This window comes from Mus musculus, chromosome 1 (assembly GCF_000001635.26).
Source record: "Mus musculus strain C57BL/6J chromosome 1, GRCm38.p6 C57BL/6J".
NCBI lineage: Eukaryota > Metazoa > Chordata > Mammalia > Rodentia > Muridae > Mus > Mus musculus.
Genome location: NC_000067.6, coordinates 4,864,805 through 4,884,959, shown reverse-complemented (window position 1 = coordinate 4,884,959; position 20,155 = coordinate 4,864,805). Strand labels below are relative to the sequence as shown.

The following is a 20,155-nucleotide window of genomic DNA, read 5'->3' as shown; positions in this document are numbered from 1 at the left end:
GTGTGGGCTTAAGACCCTCATTTTAGCTGCCTGGAAGTCATTCTTCTACTAGCAGCCTTCAAATGAAGAGGTAGAACTCTCAGCTCTGACTGCATCATGCCTACCTAGATGCTGCCCTACTCTCACCTCTATGATAGTGGACTAAACCTCTGAACCTGTAAGTCAGCCCAATTAAATGTTGGCCTTTATAAGACTTACATTGGTCATGGTGTCTGTTCACAGCAGTAAAACCCTAAGTAAGATATCTAGTATGGTCAAGGTCTTAGATTGATGGGTAAGGGCAGTCCTAATATTCAACAAAGTGTTGTGCCAATTCAGCACAACTGGCAGGGAAGAAAGTACTTAGACCACCTATAGTCATATTCAAGCCCAGCTATTTACCACTGACCCAATGTTTCTAAGATGTCTGAACTGGCCTGTGTTTTCTCACCATACAATAGGAGTTTATAAATAGCACCTAAAGCAGTGGGTTACAATGAGGCTTAAACGTCAATGCTTTGACATATACAAAGTTTTAAAAAATGCACTACCTACCAGCAGGAGTTCTAAATCTTTAAACCACATTAAAAATCTTTAAAAACAATTTTAGCCGGGCGGTGGTGGCGCAACCCTTTAGTCCCAGCACTCGGGAGGCAGAGGCAGGCGGATTTCTGAGTTCGAGGCCAGCCTGGTCTACAGAGTGAGTTCCAGGACAGCCAGGGCTACACAGAGAAACCCTGTCTTGAAAAACAAACAAACAAAAAAACCAAACAACTAAACAAACAACAACAACAAAAAAAACCCCAAAACAACAAAAAAAAAAAACAATTTTAAGCAGAAACTCAAGAGTGTAACATCCACTAAGTTAAAAGCAACAAAAACAATGCTAACAACAGCCAACAGTAAAATCACTGCATTGTGATTTGAATGGATTATTCTGAAGTCAATTAAATGACAATTATAATGAAAACCAAAAAAGTATTTCATATATAAAAATGATAACACAAATGGATACATACACAGAACCAGGTGGCCATACCCAGCGGGGACAAGAAAAACTGATGGGCCTTGTCCTGATTAGTGTTGTAGGATATATGATCACACTGTGAACGTTGGGATTGTGTTGTTGAATGGAAAAACCTGTTTCTAGTTATGGTGCGGCTCAGCCTTGGCATACACTTAAGCCCTCTGGCTGGAATAGAGACAAATCCTTAGTACACACCTTTAAACCCAAACAATGAAGGTAAAGTTAATTTGGAGAAGGAAGTACTCATGTTTGAAAGTGATGTCTAACTGAGTGACAAATCACTCAAGTATCTAGGATATTTCCAACTCTCCTAAGAACAGGAAAAGGAAGCTACCTAAGAGAGCACCACAGAAAAGAGAGAAAGAAGGAGGAGGCTGTTTTACCAGGACAGTTATTACAGAGACAGGCTGAGGAGAAAAGAGCTAGATACAGGTGAAGACAGAACAAGCTAGAGAATGAGAAGGAACTAGAAGATTGGAACAGTTTGCTACAGTTAGTATGAGGACAAGCAGAGTAATTCAAGAGAGGCCAAGACAGAGAAGGCAGAATAAATCAGACAGCTTGGAGAGGAGTTTGAGCCAGAACCTCCGAGTTGAACCAGTCAGTCAGAATTCAGAAAAAAAGAAGAAAGGGCAAGCTTATTCAGCATAAGTCTCAGAAGCTGAAAACGTTCTATGCCTAGTTAAGATTGTATGTAGGCTAGAAGCTTCCAGGACTAGGCCTAGGTTAGCAGACTGAGGAAATAAGCCTTGGAGGAAAAAACAATTTCATTGGATGAATAAAAGTTACTTTAACAGGTTAGTCTTTTGTCAACTCAAGCTAGAATTATCTGGAAAGACGAACATCTGTAGAGGAAATGCCACCATCTAATTGCCTGTAAGCTAGTCTAGTCAGTAGGGGCATTTTCTTGAGTAATGACTGGTGTGGGAAGCCAGGCAATGTACTGACACCTGTGGTGTCAGTTCTGGGTGGATGGTCCTGGGTGTATAAGAAAGCAAGCTTAGCAAACTATGAGAATCAAGCCTGAAAGCAGTTTTCCTTCACGGCCTGTGAGAGAGCTTTAGTTCTTGCCTCCAGATTCCTTCTGAAATTCCTGCCCTGCCTGACTTTCCTTCATAAGGGTCTATGATCAGGATGTGTACAACAAACAAATCCTTTCCTCCCCAAGCTGTTATTTTCTGGTCATGGTGTTTTACCACAGCAGTAGAGACCAATACAAGCCCAATACACACTATGGATAGATACAGAATGTTACTAAGTACTCAAAAGCATTGAGGAGTGCTAACCTAGGAACCAGTCTGAGGGGTCACCCAGGGGGCCAAATTTGGGGTAATAAAAATACAAACGAATAGTAGTAGATTGCAGCCCATCATACAGAGTAAGACTCCACTTGAAAGACAATGTTTTCTTACTGTTTAGTGAGGTTTCAAGGACAAAGAAATAAAAACTTTGTAATCATCACTATAAAGACTGATCTGAGCAAAAATAATGAATACTAAATAAGGGGAGGGGATCTGACAGAATGTAAGACAGATTCAGGGTCTTAAAATCTCTCTCATAGGGGCTGGAGAGATGGCTCAGTGGTTAAGAGCACCGACTGCTCTTCCGAAGGTCCTGAGTTCAAATCCCAGCAACCACATGGTTGATACAGTGTACTTAGATATAATAATAATAAATAAATCTTAAAAAAAAAATCTCTCTCATAGAGTAAATCTTAAAAGGGGAACAGTAAAATACATACTTTTATTGGGTATGAGACTTATGAATCTAATACACTTAGGGAGAGCTGCAACTCTGGATGTATAACCTGATCATGGTTATGAGAAAACAGTAGACAAACCAGAAAAAAGGGATATACCACTAGAAACAAAGGGGGAGTGGGAGGTGCCTATTTAACATATCAAAGTGGACCTGGTTGCCAGGTTCTCCCTGCACCCCAGAGTGGACCTTCCGGACTGGAATACACAACCCCTGCTAGGCTGCCCTTCCCCCAGGTATTCTTCCCTATAATATAGTCCAGACATTTTCCTTACTTTTCTTTTGGGCTTCCTGGCTGCTACACCTGGTTCCCCTAGGTCCCCTCCTCAACATATGGTCTAAGGTGACCATTCTACTTTCCCAGATGTCTTTGACTTTGGCTATGTCTCCCCTTTGTCTAAAATAAACGTTCTCCTCCAGTATACTTAGGAGCAGTCAGGCCCTTCCGTTTAATTTCTTTTTTCATTCATTTAGTGCTAAAACTGGAGATAGGAATAAATGAGTTCCCTCTCAAAGAACTGCTCAGAACCAACAGTTAATCTGACTCTCCTAAGGTATTTATGGCTCATTGGTTTCTGCTGGCTTCTGCTACTCACAAAATTTGATTCCAAATACTAGAGTCTGGTTCTTCAAACAGCTGCTTCCTCTACCCACTTTCTCTGGACTCCAGTTTGCTATGCTCTCCACGTAGGCATCTACATGTTTCTCTGGCTTCTGTAGCCTACAACTCTAGCCTACATGCTTGTAATCCCAGTATTTGAGAGGTACAGACAGGAAAATCAGGAGTTTAAGGTCATCACTTACTACACTGAGTTCAAGATTAACCTGAATTAAATGACACCTTACCTAAATAAATAATAAATAACAAAACAATAAGTCTAGTATATTCTCCATCACAGAAGGAAAAATAGGGCTTAAGGAATTGCTCAAATTGAAGAAGGAAGGGCTGGGAGGGGGACATTGAGCAGGATGTAAGTGAGTAAGTAAAATAACAAAACCGAAACAAAACAAAACACCTAAACCCGATTCTAGACTAGATACTGGAGGTCAACAAAGTATAAAGACATTATTGTGTGTCGTAGTTTGCTTCTCTGTTGCTGTAATAAAAGACTGACCAAAATCAACTTAGGTAGGACCGGACATATTTGGCTTACCAACTATCATTGAGGGAAAGCCAAGGCAGAAACTGAAGCAAGGTAGAAATGAAACAGAGATTCTGGAGGAACAAATGCTGCTTTCTAATTTGCTCTCCGTGGCTATTTGCTTTCTTTTACAACTCAGTGCTGTCACCTCCACAGAGGGCCAGGCCCTCCCACATTAATTATTAATCAAGAAAATGCTCCACACACTTGCATACAGGTCAGTCTTATGGTGGCATGTTCTCAGTTGAGGTTCCCTCTTCTTCGATAACCCTAGCGTGCATCAAGTTAACAAAAAATTAAGAAGTAAGGCGGCTCTCGTGGAGGCAGCTAGCGCGAGGCTGGGGAGCGCTGAGCCGCGCGTCGTGCCCTGCGCTGCCCAGACTAGCGAACAATACAGTCAGGATGGCTAAAGGTGACCCCAAGAAACCAAAGGGCAAGATGTCTGCTTATGCCTTCTTTGTGCAGACATGCAGGGAAGAACATAAGAAGAAAAACCCAGAGGTTCCCGTCAATTTTGCTGAGTTCTCCAAGAAGTGCTCGGAGAGGTGGAAGACCATGTCTAGCAAAGAGAAATCAAAGTTTGATGAAATGGCAAAGGCAGATAAAGTCCGATATGATCGGGAGATGAAAGATTATGGACCAGCTAAAGGAGGCAAGAAGAAGAAGGACCCAAATGCCCCCAAAAGACCTCCGTCTGGATTTTTCTTATTCTGTTCTGAATTCCGCCCCAAGATCAAATCCACAAACCCTGGCATCTCCATTGGAGATGTGGCAAAAAAGCTGGGTGAGATGTGGAATAACTTAAGTGACAATGAAAAGCAGCCTTATGTCACCAAGGCAGCAAAGCTGAAAGAGAAGTATGAGAAGGATGTTGCTGACTATAAGTCTAAAGGGAAGTTTGATGGTGCCAAGGGTCCTGTTAAAGTTGCCCGGAAAAAGGTGGAAGAAGAGGAAGAGGAGGAGGAAGAGGAAGAAGAGGAGGAGGAAGAGGAGGAAGATGAATAAAAGCTCTGTCTCCTTGTGAATACCTTAGAGTAGGAGAGCGCTGTGATTGACACATCTCTTATTTGAGTCGTGTCTATTGCCCTTGTTAGGTTTAATTACAAAATTTGATCACGATCATATTGTAGTTTCTCAAAGTGTCAGTGGTTTACATGAAGTGGCCGTGGGTGTCCGGAGCGCCCTGAAACTGTATCAAAGTTGTACATAGCTCCAAACATTTTTAAAATGAAAAGGCACTCTCGCGTCCTCCTCACTCAGTGCACTTTGCTGTTGGTGTGACAAGGCATTTGAAGATGTTTCTGGCATTTTGTTCTCAACTCGTAAGGTAGTGTTAACTATATGGTTATTGGCTAGCAATCCTGAGTTGTCAACTGTACATATCTATAGTTTGTAAAGAGAATGAAACAACCCAGACAGATTCTTGATGCTCCTTGTTTGGCGTGGAGGCTGTGAGGGGAAGATGCCTTTTGGAGGGGGCCGTAGCTCAGGGCGTGCACTGTGAGGCTGGACCTGTTGATACTGCGGTGGGCATCCATTTAGCTTCAGGTTGTCCTATGTTTGTATATAGTGGCATAGCATTCTGCTGACATTCTTAGTTGTGGAAAGGGGGGAGGGGTCGGTCGGCATGAGAAGTGTTTGGAGTTTTTTCTTTAGTTAAGTGCAGTAGGTTTGAAACTTTTTAAAGAAACTGTAGGACTCATCATTGTCAGCAAAGCAAAGAACTACTGCATCAATGGAAGTTCAAGAACCCTCTGGACCTAAACACAATTTGCAACATTCTGTTATTTTTTGTATGTTTAGAATGCTGAAATCTTTTTGAAGTTAAATAAACAGTATTACATTAAAAAAAAATTAAGAAGTACATACATAGAGATAGCAACAAGCTAGAACATGGACTGTAAGTTCCATTACACCAAAATTTGGTATTACACCAAAGCTTGTTTTCATTTATTAGAATTGTGTAAGAAAATATGCTTGGGCTGGGAATGCAAGCACATGCCTATAATGTCAGTCTCCAGACACTCTAGAGACAGGATCCTAAGTTCCAAGCCAACATAATGGGAGCCTATCTCAAATAAATGAAGGACACTAAGATAGAAAAGGAAAAGCTTGTTCTGAGATGTATACTTAAATATTAGAAAATAAAAGAAAACAACACATTTAACCTACTCTCAAATGAAAAAGAAAAAGAGAGAGAGAAAGAGAGAAAGAGAGAGGAAGGAAGGAAGGGAGGGAGGGAGGGAGGGAGGGAGGGAGGGAGAGAGGGAGAGAGGGAGAGAGAAAGAAGAGAAGAGAAGAGAAGAGAAGAGAAGAGAAGAGAAGAGAAGAGAAGAGAAGAGAAGAGAAGAGAAGAGGGGCTGGAGAGATGGCTCAGTAGGTTAAGAGCACTGGCTCCTCTTCCAGAGGACCTGGGTTCAATTCCCTGCACCAACATGGCAGCTGACAGCTGTTTGTAACTTATATCTAGTAACTCCAGTTCCAGGGGCTCTAACACTCTCACAAAGACATACAAGCAGACAAAACAACAATGCACATAAAATAAAAAATTTAAAATTAAAAAAGAGATGATTATGGAAAATAATAAAAGCTGATCTGGACAAAAGAAATCTAGTCATTATTGTATCCTTGCTAAAAGTTAAAGTTTTCTAAAAGTTAAGTTATTTTAAAATCACTTCAGAAAACATGCATAACCTTTCCCAGAAAACTTACCCCTGAAAGAGTTTATCTATAGTTACAGCTGCCAGAGACCACAGAATTAATAAACCAGGCTACATACATCTTTCAAGCAAATTAAACTAGACCCTCAATCTTATTACAAAGCACTGATTTCACTAAATCTAAATTTACAGGTCTAAAAGAAAGCAGCATTTGAACAAGTCAGGACATCATAAACACGTGCAAGCAATGATCAATTTTACCTAATAATTTTTTCCAGGATTTGATGAGAGACTTGGCTAGAGAGGTGACTTCTTCATCTGTGCTCTGCTTGCGAAGGGCATTGACAGACATTCCAATTCTTGTGGACTGCAAGGCAACAAGAATAAAGTGTCCATCAATGCGTTTCAAACAATTTAGTACATTAACTACACTTTCTTATTTTTCAAACTCTCTTTCTGCTTACGATTTTAAAACTTCCGATTATTTGCATTCTGCTGAAAGCACACACTACAAACCTGAAGTACAAACATCTTTAGATCATGCACTAGTCTGATCAATGCACGATCAATTGAGATCAACAGCCCAGTAACATGAGATCAAGGCCAATGGACTACTGAAATAAAATCAGTCTTTCAGGGAGAAATAAAGAAGGTGAGATGTAAGATGTAAAACATACTTGCATAGAATGTAAGCTGAGATATTAATGGCCAACATCTGCATGCCTATATTTACACTACACTCCCTCCAAGCACTGCCTGTAACTTTTTTTTTTGTTGTTTTTGTTTTTGTTTTTTTTTTTTGGTTTTTCGAAACAGGGTTTCTCTGGATAGCCCTGGCTGTCCTGGAACTCACTTTGTAGACCAGGCTGGCCTCGAACTTAGAAATCTGCCTGCCTCTGCCTCCCGAGTGTTGGGATTGCCTGTAACTTATAACAAAGCTATCGAAACAAAAAGTACTGCCTAAAAAGATTAAAAAGAGGGGCTGGAGAGATGGCTCAGCGGTTAAGAGCGCAGACTGCTCTTCCAAAGGTCCTGAGCTCAAATCCCAACAACCAGATGGTGGCTCACAACCATCCGAAAAAAATCTGATGCCCTCTTCTGGAGTGTCTGAAAACAGCTACAGTGTGCTTGCATATAATAAATAAATAAATATTTAAAAAAAAGAATCTTTATGTTTTGATCCTATATAATCAGCATATAATTACTAAAATGGACTATAGGTAAAATGTAATATGCAATAATACTATATAGAAGGATTATACTAGAGTAAGTAGGCATATACATCTTCCCAAGATCTTCCTAACACTGGGATCACTCTAACTAGTTTTAAAGACAAAGAGACTTGAAATACAATATAATCTGCCAGCATTATACCACGGCTAATCGGCAAGACTGACATTTTCATCTATGCTTGAGCACCTCCAGGATGTATGTTCTTTCCGACTCACTAAAAACCATAAGAGCTATGACAGCTCAATTATGACCAGCAAATAACAATGGTAAATTATTCAGTAAGTTCAAGTTGTTATTAGTAGACAATCTTTCAAAATGTAGTCTAAGGGAGAAAAACATGACAAAAGAACTTAGTTATTCAAAAAATAAAGGAAAATCCCTGCTGATACCTTTAGGTACTAAATAAAGTAAGTATTTAAACGCTTCCTGCTAAATTATTCAACACTCAGCATAAAAGCAGAAGTTTTGTTCAAGAATTTAGAATATGTCGTGGGCTGCAGTAGCCTATATTGTATCTCACACAAAGCAGAGCAAAGCGAATAAGGTTGCATAGAAGAACAATTAAAAAGGCCCCATTATTTTAACTCCCAATATTTGGGGTTAGCAAAGCAAGTTTTCTAAAAGAAAACCTAACTTTGGATGCATGGAGGAAATAACTTGAATTATTGAGTTGTTATAAAGTGCAGACTGACACAGTGGTGAAATTTGCATCGTAGAAGGTACTGCAAGAGACCAATGTATAAGGAGAAGAATAAACTGTGCTGTTGGGTGACTGCTGTTAAGCAGTTATCACAGGATGCTTGGATTATTAAAACCAACCATGACCTTCCTTAGCATCTTAAAATGTAGCTTTCTATAATAAACATGCTTACTTAAGGGAGAGACTAGTTGCGTAACTAGAGATCAGGCTGCTGGAATGGAGTGAAAAATAAAAAGGCTACAACATATTTCTTTTTTCCTATAGGGAGTATACTCTAGGGAAAATCTAAGAAAGCAGAAGATGGAGAAGATTAAGAAGGTTTTAGCTTGCTGGGCATGGTGGCGCACACCTTTAATCCCAGCACTCGGGAGGCGGAGGCAGGTGGATTTCTCAGTTCGAGGTCAGCCTGGTTTACAAAGTGAGTTCCAGGACAGCCAGGGCTACACAGAGAAACCCTGTCTCGAGGGGGAAAAAAAAAAAAGAAGAAGGTTTTAGCTGGGCAGCCAGGTCTGGATTTCTGTCTCAAGACTTTTCCTAAAACTGAAATCTAAGATTTAACAGATGTTAGAAATAGGCTGTTTGGGGCTGGAGAGATGGCTTAGTGGTTATGAGCACTGACTGCTCTTCTGAAGGTCCTGAGTTCAAATCCCAGCAACCACATGGTGGCTCACAACCATCCATAATGAAATCTGACCCTCTTCTGGTGTGTCTGAAGACAGCTACAGTGTAATTACATATAATAATAAATAAATCTTAAAAAAATAATAACAGATTGAGAACTATTGAATGGTCAAACTGATGTTATAAAAAAAAAAGGCTGTTTAAAAAAGTGGCCTGTGATGCTGCAACAGAGGAATTACCATCTTCTACCATTTCTATTTAAAATCAGGCTCCCAGGAGAAAAGGGAGGGAGAAAAGAAAGGAAGACTAGGAATTGGATTGCACACCTAGAACAAGCTGCATAAATCCTATTTACCATCAGTCACTCACAAGCCCCTTTGCTTCAGGTTCTAGGGACAGAACCCAAGACCTTATATGTTTAGGCAAATGGTATACCCCTAGTTGAATAATTAAAACTTTATTTTTTATATATTTTGAGTTTTTTCTCCTTTTATCAAACTCCTCCCAGATCCTTTCCACCTCCCTACCCACCTAACCTTATGTTCTCTCTTAAAGAAAAAAAGCATAAAACCACTGAAGTGAGCAAAAAACTAGAAAGACCAAAACTAACAAATAAAATGAAAAAAGAAGTTCACAAAACTATCAATGAGTTTATTTTCTGTTGACCAACTACTCCTGAACATGGGGACCTGACCTGGAGTGTGGTCAATATACCAAAGTGACACGCCATTGGAGGGGGAAAAAATTTCCTTTTCCCACCAGGTACCAATTGCAGAAAAGCTCTTGGTTTATGATGGAACTCTGTGTCCACTTCAGTTTCTCAGTGCTGGGATCCCTCTGGCTTGAACATGTTGCCAGTCTCTGTTGAATCAATATGTACATTAGTCCTGTTGTGTCTAGTAGACACTGCTTCTTTGGAATCATCCTTTACCTGTGGTTTTTAATAATCTTTTCACTTCCCTTCCCAAGCTTTGAAAAGGGTTTGATGAGGGCGTCCCATTTAGGACTACAAAACTCACACTCTCTCTACATATTGTCCAGTTGTAGGTCTCTGTATAAATACTATCTATTATAAAAAGAACTTTCTCTGATGTGAGCTGAGTGAAATGAGGAACCGATCTTTGAGTATAGCAATGTGTGTGCCATTAGAAGTTATTACTGAGCCAGGCAGTGGTGGCGCACACCATTAATCCCAGCACTTGGGAGGCAGAGGCCGATTTCTGAGTTTGAGGTCAGCCTGGTTTACATAGCAAATTCCAGGACAGCCAGGGCTACACAAGAGAAACCTTGTCTTGAAAAACCAAAAAAAAAAAAAAAAAAAAAAAAAAAAAAAAAAAAAAAATCCTACTAGAAGAAGAAGTTGTTGTTGTTGTTATTACTGCTCTTTTAGTGAAACAATAGTATTAGGTTTTCTGCTAAGTCCATGACCTATCTCAAGTCCCTGGCCACTTATCAATTTCAAATATGGGTTTCACCTCATGAAGTGGACCTCAAGTCCAAAAAAAAAAAAAAAAAGAGTGATTCCTTCCTTCCATAAGACTTGTACCAATACTGTACAAGTGGTATTTTACAGGCAGGTCACAGGATCTGTAGCTGGGTGATACTGATATCTTTCCCCTTCAGTATCACACCAGCACCATAAACAGTAGGAGTGAAGCTTCTAGTCAGGCACCAGATCAACTTCTCCACGTCTGTTAAGTGTCTTCAGCAACAGGGTCTTAATGTCAGGTTGTAGAGAACAACATAGTAGGCTTGGCAATGGCCTGGGATGTTTGGGGGATTCCACAGGAGCCCTTTGGCCAATAACTCAACAAGATAAATGTGTTCCTGACACTGAAAGTTTGACTTGACAGGATAAGATGCCTGGTTAAGGCACTGTCTCCACTATTATTTGATGACTGCATTTAGATCCCTTTCATAAGTTATTTTAAGGAAGCATCAGTAGGTTTCCATATGGTTTTTCAGACAGCATTTAGTGTTAGTAGTCCCCCTAGTAATTCCTTTCCTCTCCCTATTTATTAAGTCCTCCTATTTTAGTTTCCTCTTTATCTCTCTTTAACACTATTTTACTTCCTTGGGAGATTTTCCCCTCCCTGGTCCCTTGCTAGGTACCTAACCTTGGTGGTTATTTGAACTGTAGCACACATATTAAAGGCTTAAAAACTAACATTCACATACCAGAAGAAACACACAATACTTGTCTTTTGGGGTCTGGGTTACCTCACTCAGGATGATTTTTCTTTTAGTTCAATCCATTTACCATTAAGTTTCATTTTCTTACCAGCTGAATACTCCATTATGTAACTGTCTTAGTCAGGGTTTCTATTCCTGCACACACGTCATGACCAAGAAGCAAGTTGGGGAGGAAAGGGTTTATCAAGCTTACATTTCCACATTGCTGTTGATCACCAAAGAAAGTCAGGACTGGAACTCAAACAGGTCAGGAAGCAGGAGCTGATGCAGAGGCCATGGAGGGATGTTCATTACTGGCTTGCTTCCCCTGGCTTGCTCAGCCTGCTCTCTTATAGAACCCAAGACTACCAGCCCCGAGATGGTCCCACCCACAAGGGGCCTTTCCCCCTTGATCACTAATTGAGAAAATGCCTTACAGCTGGATCTCATGGAGGCATTTCCTCAACTGAAGCTCCTTTCTCTGTGATAACTCCAGCTGTGTCAAGTTGACACAAAACTAGCCGGTACAGTAACTATATCTCATTTTCATTATTCATTCATTAGTTGATGGCCATCTAGGCTGTTTCCAATTTCTGGCTATTATGAATAGAGCAGTAATGAACATGGATGAGCAAGTATCTCTGTAGTAAGATGTAAAAATTCTTTGGGAATATGCCCAGGAGGCATAACTGGATCTTAAGGTAGATCTATTCTCATCTTCCTGAGAAACCTTCAAAATAATTTCTACAGTGGATGTACCAGTCTGCACCAGTAATAAATAAGTTAGCAAATGTTTGTTATTTTTTAATTAACTTTGACTGGTCTGACTATGGTAGGAGAAAATCTCAAAGTGATTTTAATTTGCATTTTCTGGATAAAGATGTTGAACATTTTTGTTTCTTAATCATTTGTGTTTTAATCTTTTGAAAACTGTTTAGCTCTACACCCCATTTTACAATTGGGTTTCTTTATGTTTAGGTATTTTTTAGTTAATTTTATATATACTAGATATTAACCCTCTGTCAAATGTATTATTGTATTCCCCATTCTTTAGGTTGACCCTCTGCCTAAATGATGATGTGCTTTGTCACACAGCTTTTTAAGTTCATGAAGTCCTATTTAGTGATTTTTGGCCTTCTATTTTTTTTTTTGTTTTTGTTTTTCTTTTTTTTTTTGGTTTTGTTTTTGTTTTGTTTTTTTGCTGAGACAGGGTTTCTCTGTGTAGCCCTGGCTGTCCTCGAACTCAGAAATTCACCTGCCTCTGCCTCCCAAGTGCTGAGATTAAAGGCATGCACCACCACAACCGGCTTGTGATTTTTGGTCTTTTTTTTTTTTTAATATTTTTTAAAGATTTATTTATTATATGTAAGTACACTGTAGCTGTCTTCAGACACTTCAGAAGAGGGCGTCAGATCTTGTTACAGATGGTTGTGAGCCACCATGTGGTTGCTGGGATTTGAACTCCTGACCTTTGGAAGAGCAGTCAGGTGCTCTTATCACTGAGCCATCTCACCAGCCCGTGATTTTTGGTCTTAATGCCTATGCTATTAGTGTCCCATTAAGAAAGTGCTTCCCTGTGTCAAGGTGTTCCAAAATTATTCTCCACTTTCTATTAGATGCAGGGTATCTATTTGGTCTCATGTTGAGGTCCTTGAGCAGAATCAAATAAGTATGGATCTGTTTGCATTCTTCTCCATGCAGTCATCTAATCTGACAAGCAGCATTTGTTGGAGATGCTGTCATTTCCTCAGTGTACATTTTTGGCTTCTGTCAAAAATCAGGTATCTGTAGGTGTATGGAATTATGTCTGGGTCTTCTATTCAATCAGGTCAATTTTATTCAATTCCACTGGTTAACCTGTTTTTATTGCCAATAACCATGCTGTTTTTATTATTATGGCTCTGTAACAGAAGTTGAAATCTAGAATGGTGATAATAGGGCTAATTATATTTGATGTTTCTGTTCTCTGGTTAGAGGCTGAGAACAAGGAAAAAGTCAGGTGATTTCCTGTAAACCTGCTTCCCACCTTAATTTGTAAAGTAAAGGAGAGCTGATGATTGGGCAGATAAAAGGGAAGGTGGAGCAGAAGGTGGGAGAGAGAGAAGGAGAAAATGGAAGAGGGAGAGGACGCAGAGGAGGAGGAGGAAGAAGAAAAGCAGAGCAGAAGCACATGGCCTGGAGAAACAGCAAGTTCTAAGGGGTCTCATAGATGTGGAAGATGGTAGTGTAGGGGAAGATTCCAGGTGCACAGCATGCATTCATATTAACTGTGCTCTGTTTTCATTGCCGGGGCATATTTGGGAGAAGATTTACCACAACACAAGCCTGTTTGCTTCCTACTGTTTTTGGATCCAGATGTAGAACTCTCAGCTCCTTCTCCAGTATCATGTCTACCTACACACTGCCATGTTCCCTGCCATAATAATAATGGACTAAAAACCTTTGAAATGGTAAGCCAGTCACAATTAAATGTTTTCTTTTACAAGAGTTGCTGTCATGGTCTCTCTTCACAGCAGAAAAAAAAAAAAATCCCCTAAGACAGAATGAAGACTGTTTTTTCAGTTTTTACAAAGCCCTGTGTTGGAATTTTGATGGAGAATGCACTGAATTTGCTTTTGCTAAGATGACCATTTTCAGAGTACTAATCCTACCAATCCATGAGCATGGCTGAATTTTACATCTATTGGTATCTTCTTCAGCTTCTTTCTTAAATGTCTTACATAGGGGGAATGATGAATGGCTATTAACAGGAGGCAGGGGTTTGTGGCTTTTTTAGGGTAACAAAATTTTCAGAAATTCATATGGTTAAGGATAGGAAAATTCTTTGGATATATTAGAAACTACTTGTTCCAGGGTTTCTACTACTGTGACAAACACCATGACCTAAAGCAACTTGGAGAGGAGCAAATTTATTTTAGCTTTCAGTTCCTTATTGTAGTCTACCATAGAGGAAATCAAAGTCAGGACAAGAACTCAAGGCAGAAAACTGGAGGTACTATCTAAACAGAGACCAGAAAAGAATGTTGCTCCCTGGCTTGCTCAGTTTGCTTTATTATACACCCCAGAGCTACCTGCAGATAATGGTACTGTTCATAGTAGGCTAGGCCCTTCCACACCAATCAGTAAGAAAATGTTCCACAGACTTTCCTACAGATCAAGTTGACATTTCTCATTTAATGCTACCTATACTCAAATGACTCTAGCTTGTGTTAAGCTGACAGAAAAACTAATCAGCAAACTACTGAAGTATACATTTTAAAGAAATAAATTATGTGGTATGTGAAGTTATTGTAACAAAGCTGTTAAAAGCCAAAAGGCACAGAGCTAGAGATGTAGCTCCATGGTAGAATCCTTGACTAGTTTAATAGACAATGTCTACAGCTTGGTCCCCAGCAGAGCAAAAATAAATAAATAGAAGAATAATCAAATACAGCTGAACTTACTATTTTTTTTGTTAAGCTTCATCCTAAATTCTTCCTTTCACCCTCCCTTTCAATCAGCTAACAATTCTGATAAACTGCCTATCAGCAAATTCTGCTCAGGCTAAAGATGGAGCTTGGTGGTGAATCACTTGCTTAGCCTGTGCAAAGCCTTAGACCCTGCTTGGATCCTTGGTTTAAAAATAAATGGGGGCTGGGCATGATGGCGCATGCCTGTACTTCCAGCACTTATGACAGGAGGCTACAGGTATCATAAGGACAAGTCCTACTTCAAATACATGGTGAGATTCTGTCTCAGATTTTAAGTAAAACTGTAAAAGTAACCTGTTTTGCCTGGTATGTTGGCACATCCCTCAAATCCCTAACCAAAGAGGCTAAAGCAGCAGGACTGCTGCGAAACTAAGGCCATCCTAGATCACTAGATACTAGATACTGCTACCTACTCAAAATCTCCTTTCCACTTTTTCTGCCAATCCTTTGTTTATTCCCCTATTCGAGCATGCTTGAATAACTTCACTAGTCAGCAAGTTTTCCTGTCTTTCAAGTCTCCCATTTCTTTCAACGTGCAGATCTGGTTATATATTCTCCTAACGCCTCCAGGCAGTACTGCTCTTGAGATTATATGAAGGTCTGTACACCATCCTGCCTCTTGTCCTGCACTACTCCATAAGCTACACTGATTCCTCATGCTACTTCTGTTAGGATATTCTTTTCTGTCCTAGACATTGAGGGAGGACCTGAATATCTTTGGAGACCACCTGTGTGTAGGCTTTCTTGAGCTCTTAGATTAAGTAATTGTATTAAGTCAATTTCTGAGGCTGGATAGTTCAGTGGTAAATGTTGTTTGTTGCCTTTGAGGAAGACCCAGGTTCCATCCCTAGCTTCCACATGAATTTGTTAACTCAAGTTAGAAAGGATCTGACTCTCTCTTCTGGCACACAGTGCAGACATACATGTAGGCAAAACAGCCATACACATAATAAAACTTAAAAAAAACCAAAAACCAAAAAACTTACTTCTACTCTACCCCTACTCAGACTTTATCTAGATACCTACACTGTTGTTTTTAAGCACAATTTTTTCTCTTAGTCTTTGAGATCAAAGAGCAAAAGATAGTAGTTTACTGGCATTGGCAAATCTAGCACAACTGTTAACCATAATAAGAATTCAAATAACCTGTTATATAATTTAGACTGAAAGAGAAAAAATAAAAGTGGATATAAAATGCATACCCTACCCAGCTTATATAAATCCACACATCTCTAACTGCAGGCTGAGATCACTAAGATTATTTTCTATGTATTTTTCCCACACAAACTTACTACCCTCTGCTATGAAGGGAGTACATAGGTGGGAAGTAAGGTACTATCCAAAAGGAAAGGACTGCTGATCCCAGAACCCAGAAATTCATACTTCATACTAGTTTTCTCTCTCTTGAGTCTGCAGGTAGAGTTCTTTTTATTTAGTTTTGTTTTCTACTATAGACCTTTTTGTCCATGTGGTAAAACTTTCAGACATCTTCCTCAGAAGCCTTTTACATCACATTAAATAAAAAAACATAAGGTTGAAAAAGAACAACGATATATTAAACACAGTACATTTGCTTCCTTATCAAAATATTAAGACCTAGAATATGGAACGTTGTAAGTAGCCATCAGGATGAGCAAATGGATTTTAATACATCTGCAACAACTAACAAGTTAATAAAATGAAAATATTTGAGATTTCTTTTAGTTAGTCATAAATGCTACTAAAAGGACTGTAGTTTATTATAATAAGAAATGTGCTCAGCTTCAGTTAGATTTCCCTGAACACGTTTTTCCTTAGCAAGGTTCATATACCTAATTCTGTCTTGCACTTTGACTTAATAAAATTGAAACATCACAGAAGATGCTCATAAATAATATATGTACCAGAAAAAGCATTATTCAGGTTATTGATCACACTCACTTCCCTTTTTAATGCTGACTTACTTTTCTACACTTGAGATGAAACACTAAGGCTTCAGTACTCTACTAATATTTAGTAGTTTGCATTAATGGTTGATGCTGAAAAGAGAGAAAAGTGGTGACTCCCTGTAATCCTAACACTAAGCTACATTGAAACACTGAAAGTTCAATCCAGGCCCAGGAATCTAGGTATAACCCTTACAGTAAGATCTCGTGACCCCACAACTGTTGCAGAATATTTATCACACTGTGAACCCTAAGATTATGTTATTTACTGGAGAAATCTGTTTGTAGCTGGAGTGTGGCTCAGTCTTAGCACACACTTTTAATCCAAGAGCTTTCTCTTTATTATAAACAGAAGTAATTAAAGTCAACCATAGGCCAAGAGGCAGAGGATACAACCAGTTGACAAGGAGTAAACATAGGGGAAAAAAAAGAGAAAGAAGTCAGGAGGAGAAATAAACGGATCAGGAAGTAGAAGGGAGGGACATTCAGTTGAGATGACACAGTGAAGGGGAATTTCCTTTTGGGAAGTTGGCTGTAGAGGAAGATCAGTTGGGTACTTTCTCTGTCTCTCACATATGGCTTCCTAGTCTTTATAGGCAAAATTGAATGTTTGAGATTGTGTTAAAAACAACACGCAACCTTGGGAAGTTAGTTCTTTTTGAGGAACATGTAATGAAGATAATTCACTGCTTTATGACAATTACCAATTCAAATACTGTGTGAAACGCAGAAGCACATACCTGTAGCAATTCTAGGGTCATGGGAATATTCTTAAGCTCTTTCAGCAAATCCAATGCGCCAGCCTATAAAATAAAGCAAGTTTATTGAATTCCTAGGGCAGTAAAACATGGACTAGCTTAGTCAATTAACAACTTGTAGTGGCTTATCTACACACACAAGTACAAAGATACATGTACGTGTATGTATGTATGTACATACACACACACACACACACACACACACACACACACACACACATCTTAAAACAGAGATTGAAATGTCAGAGGTACCTAACATCCAATTTTTGAGTTATGGCTAGCACTTGTAAAACAATTTTGAATTGTATTCCCCACAGTATATGTTCAAATGTGTGTTCTGGGAAGAAATGTAAAATTTCTTACTGTAATAAGAAACATACCTACAACTTCCACAGGATATATCTACAGGAGGTAAAAGCCAGAATGAGAAAATGGGAGGCCCAACAATCCCTCTAGTACTATCTGTCCACAGGGCAACAAGGAGAAGGCACTGTTTTGTTGAGAATTTGTATGAGATCTCTTTATTTCAATGCTCAAAATAACAACACTATCTACCTGGTTCTTGAAGAATAGTAAGCAGCAATTTCTGAAAGAAAACTCAGAATTTACATGTATGTTATGTTTTTAAGACTATCAACTGCCAAGCCGGGTGTGGTGGCGCACGCCTTTGATCCCAGCACTCGGAAGGCAGAGGCAGGCAGATTTCTGAGTTCGAGGCCAGTCTGGTCTACAAAGTGAGTTCCAGGACAGCCAGGGCTATACAGAGAAACCCTGTTTCGAAAAAACCAAAAACAAAAAACAAACAAACAAAAAAGTAGAAATAAAAAATATTGCTGTGATGTGCAGATTTCTGAGAGGACAAATAAACTAAAAAGCTTCTAAAAAAAAAAAAAGACTATCACTGCCAAGCCGGGCGTGGTGACGCATGCCTTTAATCCCAGCACTTGGGAGGCAGAGGCAGGCGTATTTCTGAGTTCAAGGCCAGCCTGGAGGCCAGCCTGGAGGCCAGCCTGGTCTACAGAGTGCGTTCCAGGACAGCCAGGGCTACACAGAGAAACCCTGTCTCGAAAAGCAAACAAACAAGAAAGACTATCAACTGCCAATTACCACCTGGAGTCAAAACCTCCTACAAGATGCTGAAGGACAAAATCCATGCAATAAATTACAAAGCCTGGAATTAAAGAGGAATAAGGACAACAGTGCCACCTATAGCTTTTGATCAATTACCACCCTTCATCCTACCCCACTGTCTTTTTTGCCTAAGACAGTCTAGTGAGGCTGGAGAGATGGTTCAGAGGTTAAGAGCACTGACTGCTCTTCCAGAAATCCTGAGTTCAATTCCCAGCAACCACATGGTGGTTCACAGCCATCTGTAACAGGATCTGATGCCCTCTTCTGGTGTGTCTGAAGAGAGTGGCAGTGTACTCATATACATAAAATAAATAATTCTTTTTAATAAAAACAGTTTAGGTAGCTCTCGCTCGCCTGATATTCCCTACGTAGATCAGGATGGCCTAAAACTCAAGAGATCCACCTACCTCTACCTACCCTCTAAGTGAGGGAATTAAAGGTGTGAGATGCCACAATGGTATTCACTTAATTTCACTTCACCTAAAATGGTCACTTAATCATCTCACTGATGCTCTACATTTTAACAGAAAAAAAGGGGGGGAGTGATTAAATGCTTCATTTTGGTTTATTATGTGTGTGGATTTTCTTGTGTGTCAGAGAGCCCTGAGATGTCTTGGGCTAACATCAGGTATATTCCGGCAGACGCTTCTCATACTCAGGCAAGGCCTCTTGCTCCAGGGATTCCCTGTCTGTACCTTCTGCACTGGGGTTACAAGACTGCTACCATATCCACTTCCAGTCTTCTTTATATGAGGATTGGGGGTTGGGGCTATTTGTCATGCTTTACTCCTTGTCCCTCTGCTCAAAAATAATTTTTAAGTCATAGTACATTTTCTTATAATTCCTTTCCTTCTGCTTATTGACAAAAAGTATTTTAACCATGCATGATAGTATATGCTTTTAATTCCAAACCTCAGGATGCTAAGACAGATGCATTTCTAAGAGTTAGAGGTCAGCTTGGCCTACTTAGAGAATTCCAGGCCAGTTAGGGCTATGTAGTGAGATACTGTTAAACAATAAATCTGAAGAATTCTTTTATATGTGAAATTTTTATTTTCATCATATATTACCCCATATACATATGATGAAAAATACGAATGAAATAAATTAGCTAAGGTGTTCATATTCAGAACCGCAATTTATATCTGGAGTACCACCTTTTGACTTAGATGCTTGACATTATCAGATCTTGGGTTGAATGAGGTGGCACAATAACTTTAATCGTAGACTCCAAGGGGCAGACAGGTATTTCTTTGCAGGTTCCAGAACAGCAAGGATTGGCCGGCAGTGGTAACACATGCCTATAATCCCAGTGCAGGGAGACTAAGGAAAGAGCATTACCAGTTTAAGACCAACCTGGGCCATACGGGAATTCCTGTTCTCAAAACAGACATGGATGCAATGAAAAACTCCATAAAAGAATCCATAAGAAACTAAGGCCAGGCCGGCAGTGGTGGTGCACGCCTTTGATCCTAGCACTTGGGAGGCAGAGGCAGTCGGATTTCTGAGTTCGAGGCCAGCCTGGTCTACAGAGTGAGTTCCAGGACAGCCAAGGCTGTACAGAGAAACCCTGTCTCAA

The 20,155-nt window shown here is 39.7% G+C and overlaps 1 protein-coding gene and 1 pseudogene across 3 annotated transcripts in view; one reads left to right on the top strand and one right to left on the bottom strand.

Annotated features, from left to right (window-relative positions):
- The window catches only part of Tcea1 (transcription elongation factor A (SII) 1), a 40,216-nt gene that overhangs the window by 12,950 nt on the left and 7,111 nt on the right, over positions 1-20,155 (bottom strand). For all 3 annotated transcript variants that reach the window (NM_011541.4, NM_001159750.1, NM_001159751.1), the window contains exons 2-3: positions 17,428-17,490; positions 6,828-6,933 (exon numbers count right to left, since the gene is read on the bottom strand). In NM_011541.4, the coding sequence (NP_035671.1) occupies positions 6,828-6,933; positions 17,428-17,490 (169 nt within the window). The remainder of the gene's footprint in view (positions 1-6,827; positions 6,934-17,427; positions 17,491-20,155) is intronic.
- Gm6104 (predicted gene 6104) lies at positions 4,213-5,758 on the top strand (annotated as a pseudogene).